The following is a 19,941-nucleotide window of genomic DNA, read 5'->3' on the forward strand; positions in this document are numbered from 1 at the left end:
AAACTTGTCTCGGAGTGGGGAAAAGGGGTGAAAAAATCGTAGTATATGCGAAGGCAAGGCAACAAGGGTTTTTTTCTCCCCTTGAGGAAAAGGGAGGGAGAAAGGGGGCAGAGGGGAGGAAAGAGGGTAGAGGAGGGAGAGTAAGCGAAGCGTCGTGGAGAAAACGACGCCGAAGTCTTGTGAGCAACCAGCGCTAGACGCCGGCGCACAAAGTCGTAAGGAAAATATACCAGTGAAGAGGGATGGTGGGAAGGGAGGGGGAGAAAAGATTTTAGAATAGGGAGGGTTTGTCCGCGCACAGCGTCTAAGAGGGAATGGAAAGAGAGAATGAGATTTTGCTTTTCTCTCTCTCTCTCTCTGTCTATCTGTTCGAGCTCGTTTCCTTTCCTCTTCCTTTTGGAAACGAAGAGAGCGCGAAGGTTTCCTCTTCCTTCATCAGTTCGTGTGTCGCTCGCGGAGACGTCGGGCGTCGTTTTCTGGGGGGCGGCGTCGTAGTCGTCGAGCGTAGCGTCTAGTTGTGCGGGTGTAGGGCCAGCTAGCCAGAGGGAGGAAGACTTGTCCTCGCAAGGAATTTGACGGAGTTTGTTATAAGTTAGACGTTTCCTTGGAAGGCCGTATCAGTTGGCTCCTCGAGATCGACCAACGCACACACACCTGTGTGTCGACAATCTCTACCTTGGAACATAATTTCTCATTATTTTCGTAGAGTGCGCTCATTTACGACTTCGAAGATTTCTAAATATTTAGTACGTTTCATCTCATTTCTGAATATTTCGATAGTTTTCAGAAAACTTCTAGTTAATAATTATATCAAGTAATAGTTGAGAAACTTCTGAAATTATTTGACACATCGTGTAATTGTTCCGTATTAGAGTGGTTCTTGAGATATTCGGTGTTGCTATGTCGAATAACTACTTGAGAGTTGAGAGTGTAAACATGTGTTTGTGTGTGTTATATTTATGAATTCAAAACCTAAATGAAGAAAATTTCCCAAAATGTTTATTGCTAAGTGTTTAATATTCAGAGGTCTCTCTGTTATTGCTATTCAGTTTCTTTAGTAGCTTAGTTAACAAGTTTGACAGAACAGGATATTAATTTATTCGTTTCTATTTCACGGAATTAATATCGTTGTGTCTCTTTTCCACGTATTTTTCAGGTCCCTTGCTGTTACTGACATGCGGTGCTTCATCTGAAATCGAAATGATCAACCAGTGTGTTTCAAGAAAGTAAAAACCGGGGGTGACTGCTGTTGTGATTCATAGGAGCGCCGCTAGAGGGACGACCACCAATTGAAAACAGCTGGTCGCTAAGCAGAGGCCGGAAAAAAGGAAGGACAGAGACGGAGGAGTTCTTTTCTTTCCCAACCTGTACCAGTTGTCCTACCATTGTTCTGTTATCCTCGAGTTTATTTCAAGAGAAGATATCGAAGTTGTATTAAATCCTAATACGTAATTATTTTAAACGTGCAACTACATTTCCTAAAACTCGCGAAAGTGAAACTTCGAAGCGCGATATTTCTACATGTGATGCGTCTTCGAACTGAAATAACTGTGGCTTATTAGTGAAGAATGTGATTAGAATAACTAAACAACTCTTTACATCGAATGTGATAAATTATCTATTCATTACACAGCAAACAAAGAATTGTTCACGAACAAAGTTCATCATCTATGTAAATGTCTCGCAGAAGAAAGAGATCCCAAGACACACAGGAATTACCCAGTAATTAAGTCACGTGATCAACTTCTTACCTCTCTTTGAATCAACCTTCTGTCACTTGCCCTTACCATACAACTAACAATCCATTATTTACTTTACATTTCCAAAGGAAAAAATCCAGTTTTCCACATATCCCTATCTTGATAATATTATCTCCCACATACCAAACACAATAACAAAGAGAAGACACAACCAAGAGTAATATATCAAGTCCTATTTTTTAAAAATCCAGCAACAGTTTGTGGCTTTCAAGTCTGTACGAAACGCCTGTCAAGATTACGGACATAAGTTTGAACTCGATCCCAACCCCTTTGGATCTCCGAGCAACACCAGTGCCCGACCCCATGTCGGCCGAGGTCCAGCAGCAGTCAGCCAGAGCAGTGTTCAGAATGAACCCAGACTTCTGGCAACAAGCTCGGGGTCCCCCCGCGCTACCACCGGCACCGAACCTGGGCCACTCCTCGGCAGCAGTGGGCAACGCCGCCTCCGGAAACGGAGCAGCAGCTGGAGCCGGTCCTGGCCCTACACAAGGGGCAGGGCCTGGAGCTGGAGCCACTGGAGGAAACAACGGGCCTACACCAGGGGTCAACAATGACCCCTCCAATCAACTTGTGAACGTGCCCGGCGGTGGAGGAGGAGGTGGAGGACCCGCCTCACCTGATTCTAAGATGATGACAGAGAAACTAGTCAACGAATTACAGGTAAGAGTGCCTTCATCTGCATGCCATCATTGACAATAGTCTTGCTGTAAGAGAAAGACTCACATGTACACTGGTTCACTCTGTGTGTATCATTTACCCTATTGTTATTCTAGTTTATATTAAACAAATCGTGTTAAGATCTCTAGATCGTTAGTGCTGAGTTGTATACCTAACGTTCTGTTTAGAGTGTAGGACAGCGAATTTGTCGCAACTTGTTTCGTTTCTTTGAACACACGAAAGGTGCAAGTGAAATAACTAGTAGGCGTACAATACGACACTTACTAAGTCGTAAAGCTGACAACAGGACTTGGAACTGTAAGTTCAACCTTTCGGTATCAACTTTTTACCATTTTAATGAAATAACTGGGAAGAATACCGTAACATTTCTGAATATTATTTTAGATGAGAAGAAATAGGACTGAATTCGTTGAATGCGCTTGTGTAAACACTATACCCTAAGATGTTAATTCTACTGAATCAAACATTCTTCACGCTTTCTATCAATAATTTATGCGCCACGTGTTGAATAAGAAGCGTTGTGTTTTGCCACTATAGGAACATCTGTTTTTTCTCGGCTTCATGCATGTTACACAATGAATAGCCTACATGAAGTGTGATCGTATCCGCTCTGCAACTACCGAGGGGAAATGCTAAGCTGGTTTTGTTACACAGGGCACCGGGTGGACAACGCGAGTCCCTCGTCTCCGTCAACTCAAAGGAAACGTGCTCATTCTGTTCCGTTGTTCTATTTTAATCGACGTGGTGTAATTGTTTTACATACATACAGTGGCTGGATACCCTATATAATGATATACAAAGTTAATACTCATGTGTTTGTAATTAATCTTACTAGATATATGAAATCGTACTTGAATAATTCGCTGCCCGTACCCGCATTCCTCTTCTACAGCAGTTCACTTCAAACTTACCGCAGTGGAACCATTCCCTATTTATATCTGTTACTTATTAAATCATTATTAATATGAATTACTAGAGTCTTGTTTGTCTTGTATTCTCTATACAGTACACCATTAATCACTAGAAAATTCACTCCCTCCTAAGTCCACCACTACCACTGTTAGCCAATAGCTTTGTTTTCTCTACTTGGCCTATTCATCACTAAGTGAGTTTTAGCACGAAGTATTCTTGCTCGTTGCTGGTCCCGAATTTTTACTTCATTGACCCGGTATTTACTTGTGGACGATCAATTTGAGATTCATAAGCAAATATTTTATCACAGTCAACCGTAAATGAATTGACGAAATATTTCTCATCCTTGCAAGACATATCATCAATATCCTTATACTTATTATTTCAATCTTTCTGTGGTCTTGATAAGATTGCTGTTACGTGTCATTAAATATGTGTCGCATTCACATCCTTTTTCTAAAAACGACTGTTTATTTACCTATCTGTCTATCTATATATAGTTCTATCTTAACTATTCTCCTACCTGCATTATAGTTCTCTAGTGTCAGTGCTAAAATAATATGCTTGCAAATTATTGCAAGAATGTATCGCCGGCATACCGAGCCGTGACAAATTTAACACACGTTGTCATGAATGTGAAGTAATGTGTTATTTCTGTAATTCATAGATATGAATTTGATTGGATGATGCTAATTATTTATTGCTGGGGTAGCATCTCCCTTGCGATATTTTCATTCTCTTCTTTGTATCGTATGTAATTGATTTGCAAGGAACATACGATTTTTGTTCGAACTTTACTTTAATTAACATCGAATAATAGAAATACATTTGGCAAAAATTTGCAGGCTTATTAAATGCTTCCCATTTACGTTCTTAAACTTTCGTTCTAGATACCTGTATTTATTGCCTGTAGGAAAATTTGCTTGATATCCATATCCTATTAAATCTAAATATCGAAGTAGTAGCCATTAAGATACTGAAAGTTATGGTTTATTTACACATTGGTTATATCTCGTCGACTTGAGGGAGTCAAGTATTTTACGACGCATCATACAGACTAATGTAGGATAAAAAATATAGCAATTGATACGTTCGACAATTGTTTGTGCGCTTAATTCATCAGAGCCGGGTAAATATCTAACATTATGTTAATAAATTTACAGTTTCAATAATTTTTTTGCATATAAACTTTTGAAAGAAAGATATTATGTTTCTTATACAATGGACCAGATATATTCTTTGTTGAAAATACTTATGCCTATTTCTCTCCCACACACAAAGGACAATAGTAGGTTTACTCTCATTGTTCAAATGTCTCCCTTTAGTCTAAAAATTACACGTGCATTACACCGAAATCGTGTTTGTATGCTGAACATTAAGTTCATTATGCACTCTGTGACGAAGGAAACAGAATAATTCTTGACGCTAGCCAATATTTCATGTTTGTTACAGATATTTATATATCATAGGCCCTATTTATTTGAATAATTTTAGTCTGATACCCTGAAAGTATTGTGTTCTAAGTAGACATACTTTTGGAACTAAATACGGAATGAAGGCTAGTACGTAACATAACATATCACAGGCAAATATAGGGAAAGTTAGGAAAATCACGCAAGTTTCGGTGAATGACGTATATTTATTGAAATTTTTCACTATTTGAGCATTCTGAATTTGTAAATATCCTAACGTAGCACAGTATCAAGTATTGTTCTATGAAAATTACTGAAGGATGTGATTTGCTTATTTAAATTTTGCCACATAATTGGCCTTTCTACAATAAAGTTCGACGAAACAATGCATGATCTGTATTAGCAGATAATGCAAGACGCTGTCTAACTAAAGAACACTATGAATCGTTATCTCAAATATTTATTAATATTGAAGTGATATTTGAAAAATGATTAGATACAGGTCATAATTTGTAATGACATTGATAAATAATTCTGTTCCCATGCGTTCTTCATTCTACTGAACTGTGAAAGTCGTAGGAAATTGCAAATATTATAAGTTACAATATTACAGATTTCAGAGCAATGATATTCTACTGTAGGCCTACAAGCTTTTTTTTTCCAATCAATACTGATCTGCATTTAGGGCAGTCGCCCAGGTGGCAGATTCCCTATCTGTTGCTTTCCTAGCCTTTTCCGAAATGATTTCAAAGAAAGTGGAAATTTATTGAACATCTCCCTTGGTAAGTTATTCCAATCCCTAACTCCCCTTCCTATAAATGAATATTTGCCCCAGTTTGTCCTCTTGATGTCCAACTTTATCTTCATATTGTGATCTTTCCTACATTTATATTTTCAATTACAACATTTAACAAATCGTGTAACTGATTTATACTTCCATAGAAATTGCTTTAAGTAAAGATATTACTATTTTGCTAAGAACATGATTACATACAGTGTTAAAAGTAGTGTATGTGAATCGTTTTCACTTACGGGAATAATACTTCTTATCGTAATACCATCATGACATATGCGCTGAAACATTGTATAAGATAATATAATAATTCTCTGCTCTGGAACAGACATTCATTCCAGAATTTTTCGGTCGACATGGATGCAAATTTGTTAACTCGTTTGATTATTTGTTTGATTATCCGGATAAAAATTCTAAGAACACATTAGTAAGATCGTCCCAAGGTAGTTTCGTGGATATGTCAAAGCTATCACCGCTCTGATCTACTAAATCACTTATATTAGTGTTATCAAGTTCCATAATAAAATTAGGATTATATTTCTGTTCTTGATAAGAAAGTCGTACATAACCGGAGATAGACATACGGCTAATACTCCTAGAACATTCGTACTTTCACAAGAGGACAAGTAAGTGTAGATTATTTTAAATCATCAAGTATTTTCAAAATCACAGTCTAAACTTGTGTTTTTGTTTTATTTGGGCAGAGAAAACTTAGTTGTTACTTCAATAAATTGCGTGAAATGTTCAGAATTTGGGACACACCGAATCATCTCCCTAGTGTGATCGTGTGAGAAGTGATGTGTAAGATCAAGAAATTGAAGTATATGTATGTATGTATGTATGTATGTATGTATGTATGTATGTATGTATGTATGTATGTATGTATGTATGTATGTGTGTGTGTGTGTGTGTGTGTGTGTATGTGTGTGTGTGTGTGTGTGTGTGTGTGTGTGTGTGTGTGTGTGTGTGTGTGTGTGTGTGTCAATCTATCTATCTATCTATCATTTCATCCTCATCACGACCCGCAGGTCGCCTACGGGAGTCAAATCGAAAGACCTGCACCTGGCGAGCCGAACATGTCCTCGGACACTCCCGGTACAAAAAGCCATACGCCATTTCATTTTTTCAATGAAATAGGCCTATTAATTAAAAGGAAAGTAAGACTCTCTTGATTTTTTAAACGTATAGGCCTACTGTTCGTTGTGTATCATAAATTTGGATTAGTGCTGAACAAACGAGCATAACGAAGTTGGAAACTCACCAATGATCACTGAAGTAAAAGCTCTCTAAACATTCACTGTTTTAGTCAAATCAAGCTTAGAGCCACACTCTTTTAGTCAAACTACAGCCTGCAGCATAAAACAATGCCCCGTGTATATTTTACCTAGGCCTAACTGACTTACTGCATCGGGACTGAAATTCAACTTACCACGTAAAGGCCTTAATGCAACAAAATTTTACGTATCCTAATAATTATAAGTTTAAGAAAGTTACCTTTTAAAAATATTATGCATCATATTATGTTACTATGAACTCCACTAGATAGTCGATAATGTAGTAGGCTATTGTGAAAACTTGAGAGGATTATGTCAGATTTAATGAACCCTGGCAGTCGCAGAATAATATTTGAAGTCCTAAGCCTAAGCTGATAATAAGTCAGTATTTTGAGAGCAATACAAACTATGATAAATAGTCGTGACCTACGCCTAACATAGCAATTTTCTGTCTGTTTCTAATTTCAGCCTCGCCCAAATGGTGTGGTTTAATACACTGTATTAACTTACTGCATATAGTTTACCCTATGTTGTTTCTACTTGTGTATTTCTGTGAATAGTGACTTTCAAAACTGTCGAATTATTGTAGGCCTAATACACAACTACTGTAAGTGGCTTCGTCACCTCTTGTCTTCCTTGCTGTTAGTAACAAGCAGCGAAATGTTCTTATAAGATAAATTATACTCCCATATTCTTTAATTTTGGATTATTTCCCCACATTTCTGCACAAGTTAATTAATTTCTTAGGAATAATTCAGTCCTCAGTATTAGAAAATATTGCAAATACCTATGTTTATATAATAATACTACCCATGCTGGTGACGAGATTTAACACATTTCGAATAAAACATGAATCTGATGACAGCAGGAAAGGCAAAGACGTAAAATCAACAATAATTGGTCTCTGAAATTTAAAGCAATCGTATGGTTCTTCGGTGAATATATCAGTATTGTATTATTGAGATTAGCATCCGCAGACTACAAAGAACAGAGCTAAAACCATGAACTTCGAACTTCTTAGTACCAGTACTCGCAGACTGTCTGTCTCTTAGAATACCCAGTTTAAGGAAAGGGACAACGTTGATAATTCTTGGAGAAGAGTGAAATCATCGCAAAAATTCTGTCATAATTAGGATGTTTAATTAATTTTTATACTATTCATCATCCGTAGATATAACGCTCGTTTAGGTGAATTTTCATTTCGTTTGACTACAAACGGCTGATACAATTTGTCTTCTATTAGCATTAAGGCAAGAGTACAAAACATATAACGAAGATAAATTTAAGCTCGAAAATATACAACTAGTTAAATGGATAGAACATGCATTAGTGGAAATTGGAACTAACGTTACCTAAAACAAATGAATACATCACAGCCACAAGTTTCTTCCAGACTGGTCAGTAACAACATCAGTTCACATGTGTTCATACCACAGGTTTTGCTACCGACATTGAACAATAATTTCTAATGAAACTCGATATTAAAATAATGTTGTCGAAATTTTCCTGCGGACTTCATTCATTTCAATTAGTTACCGTACATTTGCGGCTGCACGGGTGAATTCTAGAGAAATAAATTCTTGGACTCACTGCGTTCAACAACTGTTCGTAACTAAAAAATAATTTCCGATCGTTGACCGTCATCTAACATATTGTGCCCACTTACATTTTTCACGGACATCCTTCACTACCGATGCAACCTTGGATCTAACCCCCCACCCCCACCATAACCCCATGGCACTGCAGCCCCTGAAGGGCCATGGCCTACCAAGCGACCGTTGCTCAGCCCGAAGGGCTGCAGATTACGAGGTGCCGTGTGGTCAGGACGACGAATCCTCTCGGCCGTTATTCTTGGCTTTCTAGACCGGGCCCGCTATCTCACCATCAGTTAGCTCCTCGATTCTAATCACGTAGGCTGAGTGGACCTCGAACCAGTCCTCAGATCCAGGTAAAATCCGTGACCTGGCCAGGAATCGAACCCGGGGCCTCCGGATAAGGGGCAGGCACGCTACATGGGGCCTTGAAAACACGATGTAAAACAGAAAACCTTCTGTACGTTCAGAATAACAATTCGTTCAACAGCAATTCGAAAGTTGTAAATCGCGACAAACAATATTTATTGTCGGAGAATAACAGCTTAAAATTAGTTAGTGAGAGAAAATCGTCTATTTCATAGCAGATAACAACAGCTTTGTGGCATAGAGTGAAGGTAGTGGATTTGAAAGTGACATTCTCCTAACAGGGCTTGAGAATCGTTTATTTGTATTAGGGAGCTAAACTTCTTATTCGCGATCCAAATTTATAGAAGAGTTGTTAAGACATGCACCATAATAGAGCTGGGAAGCAAAAGCTTAACAATTCAGTTCAAGGTTACAGCGACATTGAACGGCAACCTAGTTTAACTTATACACCAATATTTACCATCCTAACTACAGCAAAGTGTGCGGATAAGTCTTTATTTCACTTATTATACTTAAATAATTATAGTTCACATTGACAAGTAGGCCTACTGAGATCCCGCGTACAAAAGGTGCTCACTGGCCTTCAAAGGAATCGGCAATCACCTCATAAAAAGGACAGTCTTTTATTTTCCAGGCACAATTACGGGTTGCTGAGGGATTATTTCGTATTGGAAACGATCAGTTTTACACTGAATTTGAGCACAAAAAGAGTTTCTTCTTTTGTCTGAGGACAGAGTTTAAAAATTCGATTTCGTCATGAAATAATTCTTAATGTTTCTTGTGATAGCTCTCGTGAAGGTCGAGAAATTTTCAGCATAACACAGAAAACAGCAAAGATATCTTACAATATAAAATCAGAACATTTAAAGCAAATTTTGAAGAAGATTATTACTGACAGTTCGACAATACCTACCAAGGTGATCAGGTGTGCTCTGTGTGATAGACAATCAACACTTATTTCGTATTATATCGTCAGGGAAGAGAAGTTCATTGACACTAGTCGTGGATGCCAGAAATAGCTTATTCTTGTTACCTTTGGAACGAGCCTTATCTTCGCTGCAAAATAGAGTATGTTAAGATTCCATCAAATACTGTATAAGATATAATGGCATATTTATCTTTAGTCTTTCAACATCAGACAGTTTAATGGTTCAACACTAATAGGTTGTGGACACAAGTTATAATTACAATCATAGTTAGAATTCTGTACTTCTCTTCCCAAGTTTTCACTTCACCTAGGGATGCGTGTTCTGTAGTTAGGAAGCACTTCAGAAAACTAATCTCTCTCAGAAATCAATGAATCAATAAACTAATCAATTGTATGACAGTCTAAGACTCACGCTTACGACGCCATGATAAAATTAATACTAGAGAATAGTTAGAACAGGTTGTGCAGATAGGGGAGCGCAGCTGTGAGCTTGCATCAGGGAGATAATGGGTTCGAACCCCACTGTTGGTAGCCCTGAAGATGTTTTTCCTTTGTTTCCCAATTTCACACCATGCAAATAATGGGGCTGTACCTTAATTAAGGCCACGGTCACTTCCTTCGCACTCCTAGGCCTTTCCTATCCCATCGTCGCCATAAGACGTATCTATGTCGATGCGACGTAAAACAAATTCTAAAAGAAAAATAGCCAATGTATTCATTGCCAAACATACCAACTTTCTGACATAAATTCGGTGTATCCAAGTACGCTACAAGAGACATGATTACAATAGCATTTAGTTACTACTCCACATATTGAAATATACTTTAAAGAAAGGCTGTAAAAACATTCTTCAAACTGATCAACTTATTTGGATGTTTTAAATTGGCTTAGATTACAGTCATAAAAAATGTATTTTAAGATAACTTATTAGTCAAATATTCCGATATATTAGAATAGTTGCTTCCAAGTGGACACTATGAGCCTACACATTCTCGTTTACAAGGAAGGCCTACATGAGGATTAACTAATATACAAAAGACGGGTCAAAGAAATTTAAAATGAACGTTGAGAAGAGGATATACTTTTTTAAATTTTTTCTCTTTGTTTTACAATGCACAGACACAGACTGGCCTTATGGCTACGATGGGATAGGAGAGGGCTAGGTTTGGGAAAGAAGCGACTCTGGCCTTAATTAAGACCCAACACGAGTATTTGCCTGGTGCGAAATAGGAAACCTCGGAAAACCATCTTCAGAGCTGCTGACAGTGGGGTTCGAACCCACCATCTCCCGAATGCAAGCTCACAACTACGTGACCCAAACCGCATGGCCAACTTACAAGGTGATACATTTATATAATTAGGTTGTTAGCTTGCTATATTTTAATAATAATAATAATAATAATAATAATAATAATAATAATAATAATAATAATAATAATGTTATTGGTTTCACGTTCCACTAACTACGTTATGGTTTTCGAAAACTCCGAGGTGCCAGAACTTTGTCCCGCAGGGGTTCTTTCACGTGTCAGTAAATCGACCGATAAAACGCTGGCGAATTTGAGCAGGAATCGAACTTGCCAGCTTGGCTTGTTAGATTTCATCCATTCCAAATTTCAGTCGTCGTCTTAGGACATGAAGTAAGACTATTGTTGTACTATGTTACTTCTGTTCAATATGTGATCTCTCCGTTGCCTGTAGGTATAGCTGTTACGTCAAATGCAAGGGTTCGAACCCCACTGTCGGCAGCCCTGAAGATGATTTTCCGTGGTTTCCCATTTCCACACCAGGCAAATGCTGGGGCTGTGCCTTAATTAAGGCCACGGCCGCTTCCTTCCCACTCCTAGGCCTTTTCTATCCCATCGTCGCCATAAGACCTATCTGTGTCGGTGCGACGTAAAGCAACTAGCATTTAGCAATACAGGGAATTCATCAATTTCTTTATTTTCACGACAACGTTCGGCACCACTATGCATCACAGACTCAGAATCTCATCATTCTATTTGGATGGATGAAACGGACCTCCTCACACAGTGCTCTGACTTGGCGCCAAGATTTCTTGACCGGTCAGTGCTTTGACGAAGACCGTAAACCTAAAGTTGCAGAGGGGAAACTAACATTTAAATAGTCTATACAAAAGTTGTACAGTAAACAATGAGGATCCTCAGCAGTGCCACTGTCTGTGTGAGAAAGTAATTGATATTTTATAGTGGCTGATAAAAAGCCCATTTCTTATAATATATTTTCAATTTTAAAAATCGAAACGACGTCTAATTTCCAAACGATACTCTTACGTTAAAGTGATTCCGAAATCTTTGTGACTGATGTTTTATAAGATTACGCTAACACATCGCCTTATTGAACATGAAACGACCGAGCTCGATAGCTGCAGTCGCTTAAGTGCGGCCGGTATCCAGTATTCGAGAGGTAGTAGGTTCGAACCCCACTGTCGGCAGCCCTGAAAATGGTTTTCTGTGGTTTCCCATTTTCACACCAAGCAAATGCTGGGGCTGTACCTTAATTAAGGCAACGGCCGCTTCCTTCCCACTCTTGCCCTTCCCTATCCCATCGTCGCCATAAGTCTGTGTCGGTGCGACGAAAAGCAACTAGAACAGAAAACGTTTAAATAGTTCACAAATAAACATAACATTTCTCTTACAGCGGTACCTGGTATACTGTTGCTCAGCCCTGGTTAAACTTAGAAATAAATGTACTGAAGTCGACCTTATGGTTCACTGACTCATAAGGCTGAGCATAGATCCTAGTCGCGAATATAACAGATAGGTGCGCAGCTTCAACACATGTTTACTGAATTGTTTGATATATAGAAGGATCGATGTACGATTTACAAAATTACAATTCTGTTGCGTATATAACCTATATGAACAAACATTTACTGTGTAAAAAATAGAAGCAGGAAATTATATAAAATTTGTTACTTACCTGACAACTTCTGATTTTCTTACTTATTTCATAACAATTTCTTCCAGAATCTACATTTCTTAAATCATAGTAAAATACGACCAATTAAAATACTGTTTTAATCTAAAACGGTGATATTTAATTTGCAATATTATTTGTATGTTTAATCAATGTTATATTTTCATTACAATAAATCTCTGGGAAAAGACTGCTCCCAGTGAGTTTTCCAGATAGATCTTGGCTCCTGAAAATGCTTCTTTATTTTTGACATTCTTAATTTTCAAAAATTATTATTATTATTATTATTATTATTATTATTATTATTATTATTATTATTATTATTATTATTATTATTATTATTATTATTATTCATAATAATAGTGGTGGTGGTGGTGGTGGTGGTGGTGGTGGTGGTGGTGGTGGTGGTGGTGGTGGTGGTGATATTTCATTTTAGGGATAGGAACTTATTTTGGCCATCAGACCGAGCACTTACGTGTTTGAGTTCGGTCTTATAGCCTATATTACCGGGGTGTTTGGAGTAATGGAATTGCCATTAACGCAGGTCTGTGTTTAAAATAGTTGCAAGAAAAGTTTTCTTTTTTTCACAAACCTGGATCAGAAATGATTACCTCATCACTGATCACAGAAATCATATTGCTATTTTAATATCATGTCTGTCTTTTAAAGAACGCTAAGAATAGACGAATATAATTCGTACGCATTTTGTTATAGCTGTCCTAAGAAATGTGTCGAAAAGTTTCGTTGAAGATATTTTATTTGCCGTAGTTACGTTAAAACTAGGATACTTTGTACTAATTTCAATGTTGACAAAAGTTTTAGTCGCTATTGCCTCGTTGAACACCAGCTTACGGAGTGAAAGACCACAAATAATTTAATACTCTGCAACTTCGGTCACCTGGTTAAGGAATATAGTAGGTAAGAATTTGTCAGTTCAAGCCATTCAATGTATAGTCTTCCTGACTATTAAGGTTGAGGAACTGCTTGGATTTTAAAAAAATAGCCAGGTGGTGTACCTATCCGGGTGTTTCATTTGGTAGCTTTTCTTTCAAACTGAGTAGGCCTTAATACGATGGGTTTTAACCAGAATTTTAATGCATACTGTAATTTCACACTACTTTTGAGTGTATACCTTAAATTAGCAAGCCAGGGAGCTCGGACATGTAACATACTTCGTGAGACCAGATCCGGCTGCTATCTATTTTTCAATTATTGTTATTAACAATAATGTTATTGGCTTTACGTCCAACTAACTACTTTTACGGTTTTAGGAAACGCCGCGGTGCCGGAATTTAGTCCCACAGGAGCTCATTCACGTGCCAGTAAATCTATTGACACGAGGCTGACGTATTTGAGCACCTTCAAATACCACCGGACTGAGCCAGGATCGAACCTGCCAAGCTGGGGTCAGAAGGCTAGTGCCTCAACTGTCTGAGCTACTCAGCCCGGCTATTATTATTATTATTATTATTATTATTATTATTATTATTATTATTATTATTATTATTATTAGACTATTAGATGAATAATTAATACGAATTTTATTATGAATAATAATAATAATAATAATAATAATAATAATAATAAAAACCAAACCCCATGGCGCAACAGCCCTGAAGGGCCATGGCCTACTGAGCGACCGCTGCTCATCCCGAAGGCCTGCAGATTGCGAGGTGTCGTGCGGTCAGCACGACGGATCCTCTCGGCCGTTATTCTTGGCTTTCTATACCGGGTCCGCCATCTCACCGTCAGATAGCTCCTCAATTGTAATCACGTAGGCTGAGTGGACTTCGAACCAGCCCTCAGATGCAGGTAAAAAACCCTGACCTGGCCGGGAATCGAACCCGGGGCCTCCGGGTAAGGGACAGGCGACAGACACGCTACCCCTACACCTCGGGGCCGGCAATAATAATAATAATAATAATAATAATAATAATAATATAGGCTGCCTAGTCGAAGGAGTAAAGGCGGGCTCGGTTTACCTGGAAGGAATTTAGAAAAGAGATTTCCACCTGTACAGAGGCGTATGGGCCTGGAGTTCACCCTGTCTATGAAAGTACCGTGCATGGAGCTAACCACATTATACCACTTGTTAGTGTAGAGATTACGGATAATGGAAGATTTTACCTTACATTCCTCCGAGGGCTTTCATGGCCTGTACGCCTTGCTTTGTTATTATTATTTAAACAGTTCAATAGTTATATCATCGCTAAACCTGTGATCAGAAGTCACGAGTCTGTTGCTTTTACGTTTAAATGTTGTGTCTTATGCAGCCAGCCCCGTTGTGTAGAACTGGCAAATCTGCCTCTTACCTGGAAGCCACGGGTTTAATTCGTGGCTCATTTAAATCAATGAAGAACTCCCTGATATAGGAGACTATGCATCAGGTCAAGAAATCCTAGAAATACGACTGAGAAATTCGTTACGCTGACCACCTGAACTTCGATATCCCCAGGCCATCTGATTGGGCAGGAGTCATCTTGAAAGGCGCAAAGCTTTGTATGGGACTGACATTTAGGATATCAGACATGTTTCGCTTCTTAAAGAACTCCATTCAGGAAGTGTTAAGCAATATTGATGAAGTAGATAGGTCTTGATCTTTTCTTAACTTCAGTACTCAAAATAAAACTGAAGTTTTGTAGATGTTATCATTATGTCATGCCATCCCCGCTGTGTAGGGGTAGCGTGCCTGCATCTTAACCGGAAGCCCCGGGTTCGATTCCCAGGCAAGTCAGGGATTTTTACCTGGATCTGAGGGTTTGTTCGAGGTCCACTCAGCGTGATTACAATGGAAGAGCTATCTGACGGTGAGATAGCGGCCCCGGTCTAGAAAGCCAAGAATAACGGCCGAGAGGATTCGTCGTGCCGACCACACGACACCTCGTAATCTACAGGTCTTCGGGCTAATTAGCGGTCGCTTGGTAGGCCGAGGCCTTTCGGGGCTGTTGCACTATGGGGTTTGGTTTTATAATTAGGTAATGTAGCATTTAAAAATAAGAACGATCTTGTACCGCTGCATAGTGAGGTCCAAACATTGCAGAAGAACAAGCCGAGCCTCAGTGGCTCAGGCGGCCGCTCACCGCTGGGTCCCGTGGTTCAAATCCCGGTCACTCCATGTGAGATTTCTGCTGGACAAAGCCGAGGCTGGACAGGTTTTTCTCCGGGTACTCCGGTTTTCCCTGTCGTGTTTCATTCCAGCAACACTCTCCAATATCATTTCAATTCATCTGTCATTCAATAATCATTGCCCCAGAGGAGTGCAGTCTTCGGCAGCCGGCACAATTCCTATCCTTGGCGCTAGATGGGGGCTTCATTCATTCCATTCCTGACCCGGTCGAATGACTGGAAACAGGCTGTGGATTTTCATTTGATGCTATCTTAGATATATGTTGGTTTTTATAAACATTTTAACACGGGTTTTATATTTCTCATGCGGGATGGACATCCGACATCCCGGAGTTTGTCAAGTTTGTTATTATCACGCGTTTCGTGGGAACTTAGACTAATAATTAACTTATGATCTTTGTTCAAACCTAACACCTCTTTCTGCAGGCTGTACTTCTCAGTAATGCCACTGATCGAGAAAGAGTAACTGAATGGTGATGCGGAACACGACAATTTTTTTTTTTAATTTATTTTTTTTTACATTGAGTTGCCTGCCTCAGTAGCGTAACGGTCAACCTTACTACGTGTCATTATCGAATGTTCAGTTTCGATTCCCGGTACTGCCAGAGAGTGGCAGGAGTGCTGGTATGTGGCTCAAATGGTACACGCATCTGATCTTCATTGCGGATGTGCCTAAAAGGAACTGCAACACCTGGGAATAAGGACTCGAACTTAGTTTGTCTGGCTCCATGGCTAAGTTGTTAGCTTGCTGACCTTTGTTTCAAACGGTCCCGGGTTCAATTCCAGGCCGGGTCGGGGATTTTAACCTTCATTGTTTGCTTCCTCTGGCTGGGGGCTGTGTGTTTGTGCCGATTTTAGTATTAGAATTCTTCTTAGGTAGGGCCTCATCATCACAGAAGTTTAGATCGCCTACAGAGCGTCAACTCGAAAGACCTGCACCAGGCCTCTCCGAAAGCCATACGTTATTATTATTATTATTATTATTATTATTATTATTATTATTATTATTATTATTATTATTATTAACACAAACGTTATTCAGCTTATAATAAGTGTTCTGGGGTTACTGGTGCCATCTTGCCTCATTTTAGTTTTGACTGGCCGTTTAAGGCCGAAAGCCCTTCTCGAAGGCACGTGATTTATCTCGTGAAAATTCCAACCTGGAAACGACAGGGATTGAAACTCTTGCCAGCAGCTAAGTCATTCAGCTAATCACGCTAATCATGGTTAGCGTGCTGGCCTTTGGTCCAGAGGGTCCCGGGTTCGATTCCCGACCAGGTCGGGGATTTTAACCTTCATTGGTTAATTCGCTTGGCTCGGGGCTGGGTGTTTGTGCTGTCCCTAACATCCCTGCAACTCACACACCACACATAACACAATCCTCCACCACAATAACACGCAGTTACCTACACATAACAGATGCCGTCCACCCTCATCGGAGGGTCTGCCTTACAAGGGATGCACTCGGCTGGAAATAACCACACGAAATTAACATATTTAGGCCTATACTATTATTATTATTATTATTATTATTATTATTATTATTATTATTATTATTATTATTATTATTATTATTTACTCAGTAACATTGTTGATGATTTTGGTTCTATTTAAAATATTGTTTATCTCCAAATACAAGGATTGTCTTATTTAAATATCATCCATAACATTGTAAATAATTATAATAATTATAATAATTATAATAATAATAATTATTATTATTATTATAATTGTAAATAATTATTATATTATAATATTATAATTAGATGTTAGGCCCCTTTAAACAACAAGCAGCAGCATCGTCATCATCATAAATAATTATCTCTATTAGGGTATGTAGGGAAGGACATATTCGTAAGGTAATGTCAGTAAAATGAAATCAAGAAAAAGTTATCATCTTCTGTTTAGGCCATATTTCTTATGTGGCCCATAAATAATTTATTGTGCAAGCAAATATTAAAGGTGGTAGCTTGGAGAATTGAGTCTACGGTAACATTCCAACTTTCTCCGGAAGTAAGTGTCGAGAATCACAAGGCGAGAATATTTAAATTCCTTTAACTCGGTCCAGCACAGCTCCACTCAACATTAGAGGACACGTGGTTTATTTACATTCAGTATAAGAAGTAATCCTTTCAGATCAAGGGCGTTTATTCAGTATGTGACGAGTAATCGACATTCATTTCATAAAACACATTACTACGTGCTCTTTGCAGGACAAGACTGCTGCGCGGTAAGAAATCGGATTAAAGCTCTTTAAGCACCGCGCTGACGTAATCAATGTATAGTAGAACTGAATCGATTTTCTTTGCGACTGCACTGCTAATTACCTTCGAATATATTAAGAATAGCGACTGCTTCCTGTTAACATTTGAATCTCCTAAAGGAAATATAAGAAGGAAAAAGATATCATTACAAAATCTATAAAACATATAGGCCTAGTCCGGCTCCATGGCTAAATGGTTAGCGTGCTGGCCTTTGGTCCAGAGGGTCCCGGGTTCGATTCCCGACCGGGTCGTGGATTTTAAACCTTCATTGCTTAATTCCAGTGGCCCGGGGGCTGGGTGTTTTGTACTGTCTCCAACATCCCTGCAACTCACACACCACACATAACACTATCCTCCACCACAATAACACGCAGTTACCTACACATAACAGATGCCGTCCACCCTCATCGGAGGGTCTGCCTTACAAGGGCTGCACCCGGCTAGAAATAGCCACACGAAATTAATATATTTAGGCCTATACGTATTACTTATGTTCGAATAAATTACAAATGAAACCTATCATAAAAAGACTATGAATAAGTAGTTTACGAGTTACATCTTTAAAAACTGGTCATCGTATCATTGTCAGCATTCCATTAAGCATGAAAACTATTGAAAATTATTATTATTATTATTATTATTATTATTATTATTATTATTATTATTATTATTATTATTCCTGTACTTTTTCCCAGTTTATCGTAGTCGGCACATGGTATGGATTTGGCTCAGTTTTATGGCCGGTTGCCCGTCCTGACGTTAACCCTATGTGGAGGAATGTATACACTATTGTTTCTTTGCTATTTGTTTTACGTCGCACCGACACAGATATGTCTTATGGCGACGATGGGATAGGAAAGGCCTAGGAAGTGGAAGGAAGCGGTCGTGGCCTTAATTAAGATACAGCCCCGGCATTTGCCTGGTGTGAAAACGGGAAACCACGGAAAACCACAGTCAGGGCTGCCGACAGTGGGGCTCGAACCCACTATCTCCCGAATACTGGATACTGGTCGCACTTAAGCGACTGCAGCTATCGAGCTCGGTTACACTATTGTTTGTTACTGTGGTGATTGAACACAAACACCCAGTCCCCGAGCTAGAGGAATTAACCATACGCAGTTAAAATCCTCGGTCCAGTCAGAAATCGAACCCGGGTCCCTCTGAACTGCATGTCAGGACGATGACGATTCAGCCAAGGACGCGGACAAAATGTTGTAAATTAAGAACCAAAATTAAATTTTGGGAGGTGTCTAATCCACTCTGTTCACATTATCATGTCATCAGAAATGATCCTATCTGAGTTTATAAAGACTGAATCTGTATTAATTAGCTGCCTTTCATTGGCATATCGGCAGTCTAATACGTAGGGCCTACAGTATGTATATCTGCAGTCAGAATTTCTCTTGTTTACGTCGCACCGACACAGATAGGTCTTATGGCGACGATGGAACAGGAGAGGGCTAGGAGTAGGAAGGAAGTGTCCGTGGCCTTAATTAAGGTACAGCCCCATCATTTGCTTGGTGTGAAAATGGGAACCCACGGAAAACCACCTTAGGGCTGCCGACAGTGGATATATATTTGAACATGCATAAAAATCCTTCGTGCGAATACTTTAATTGATTTGAATTAATTAGCATAACACTCAAGTGGTTTTCTACAGAATATTTTAAAACATTTGTGTCTTCCGGATTTAAATTTCTCTTTCTTGGATAAGCTGGACACCCTACTAAGGACAACCCTTGGCTAAGGCTTCCAATACTTGAAATTTATTCTTTCAAATCGGTTACTAATAAAAATATATAAAAAATGCCCGGTAATTCAACTGACTTTTAATCTCACTGACCACTGTATTTACTATATAATTTATGTTCTATGATAAACCGCATAGGCCT

General features: G+C 38.9%; 1 protein-coding gene across 1 annotated transcript in view; it reads left to right on the forward strand.

Annotated features, from left to right (window-relative positions):
• The first annotated feature begins 2,063 nt into the window (after window positions 1-2,063).
• Window positions 2,064-19,941, forward strand: part of LOC136863040 (uncharacterized) — a 361,925-nt gene continuing 344,047 nt past the window's right edge. Inside the window, exon 1 of the mRNA XM_067139358.2 lies at window positions 2,064-2,420. Within this exon, the coding sequence (XP_066995459.1) occupies window positions 2,064-2,420 (357 nt within the window). The remainder of the gene's footprint in view (window positions 2,421-19,941) is intronic.

The sequence above is a fragment of the Anabrus simplex genome, chromosome 2, assembly GCF_040414725.1.
Source record: "Anabrus simplex isolate iqAnaSimp1 chromosome 2, ASM4041472v1, whole genome shotgun sequence".
Taxonomy (NCBI): Eukaryota; Metazoa; Arthropoda; class Insecta; order Orthoptera; family Tettigoniidae; genus Anabrus; species Anabrus simplex.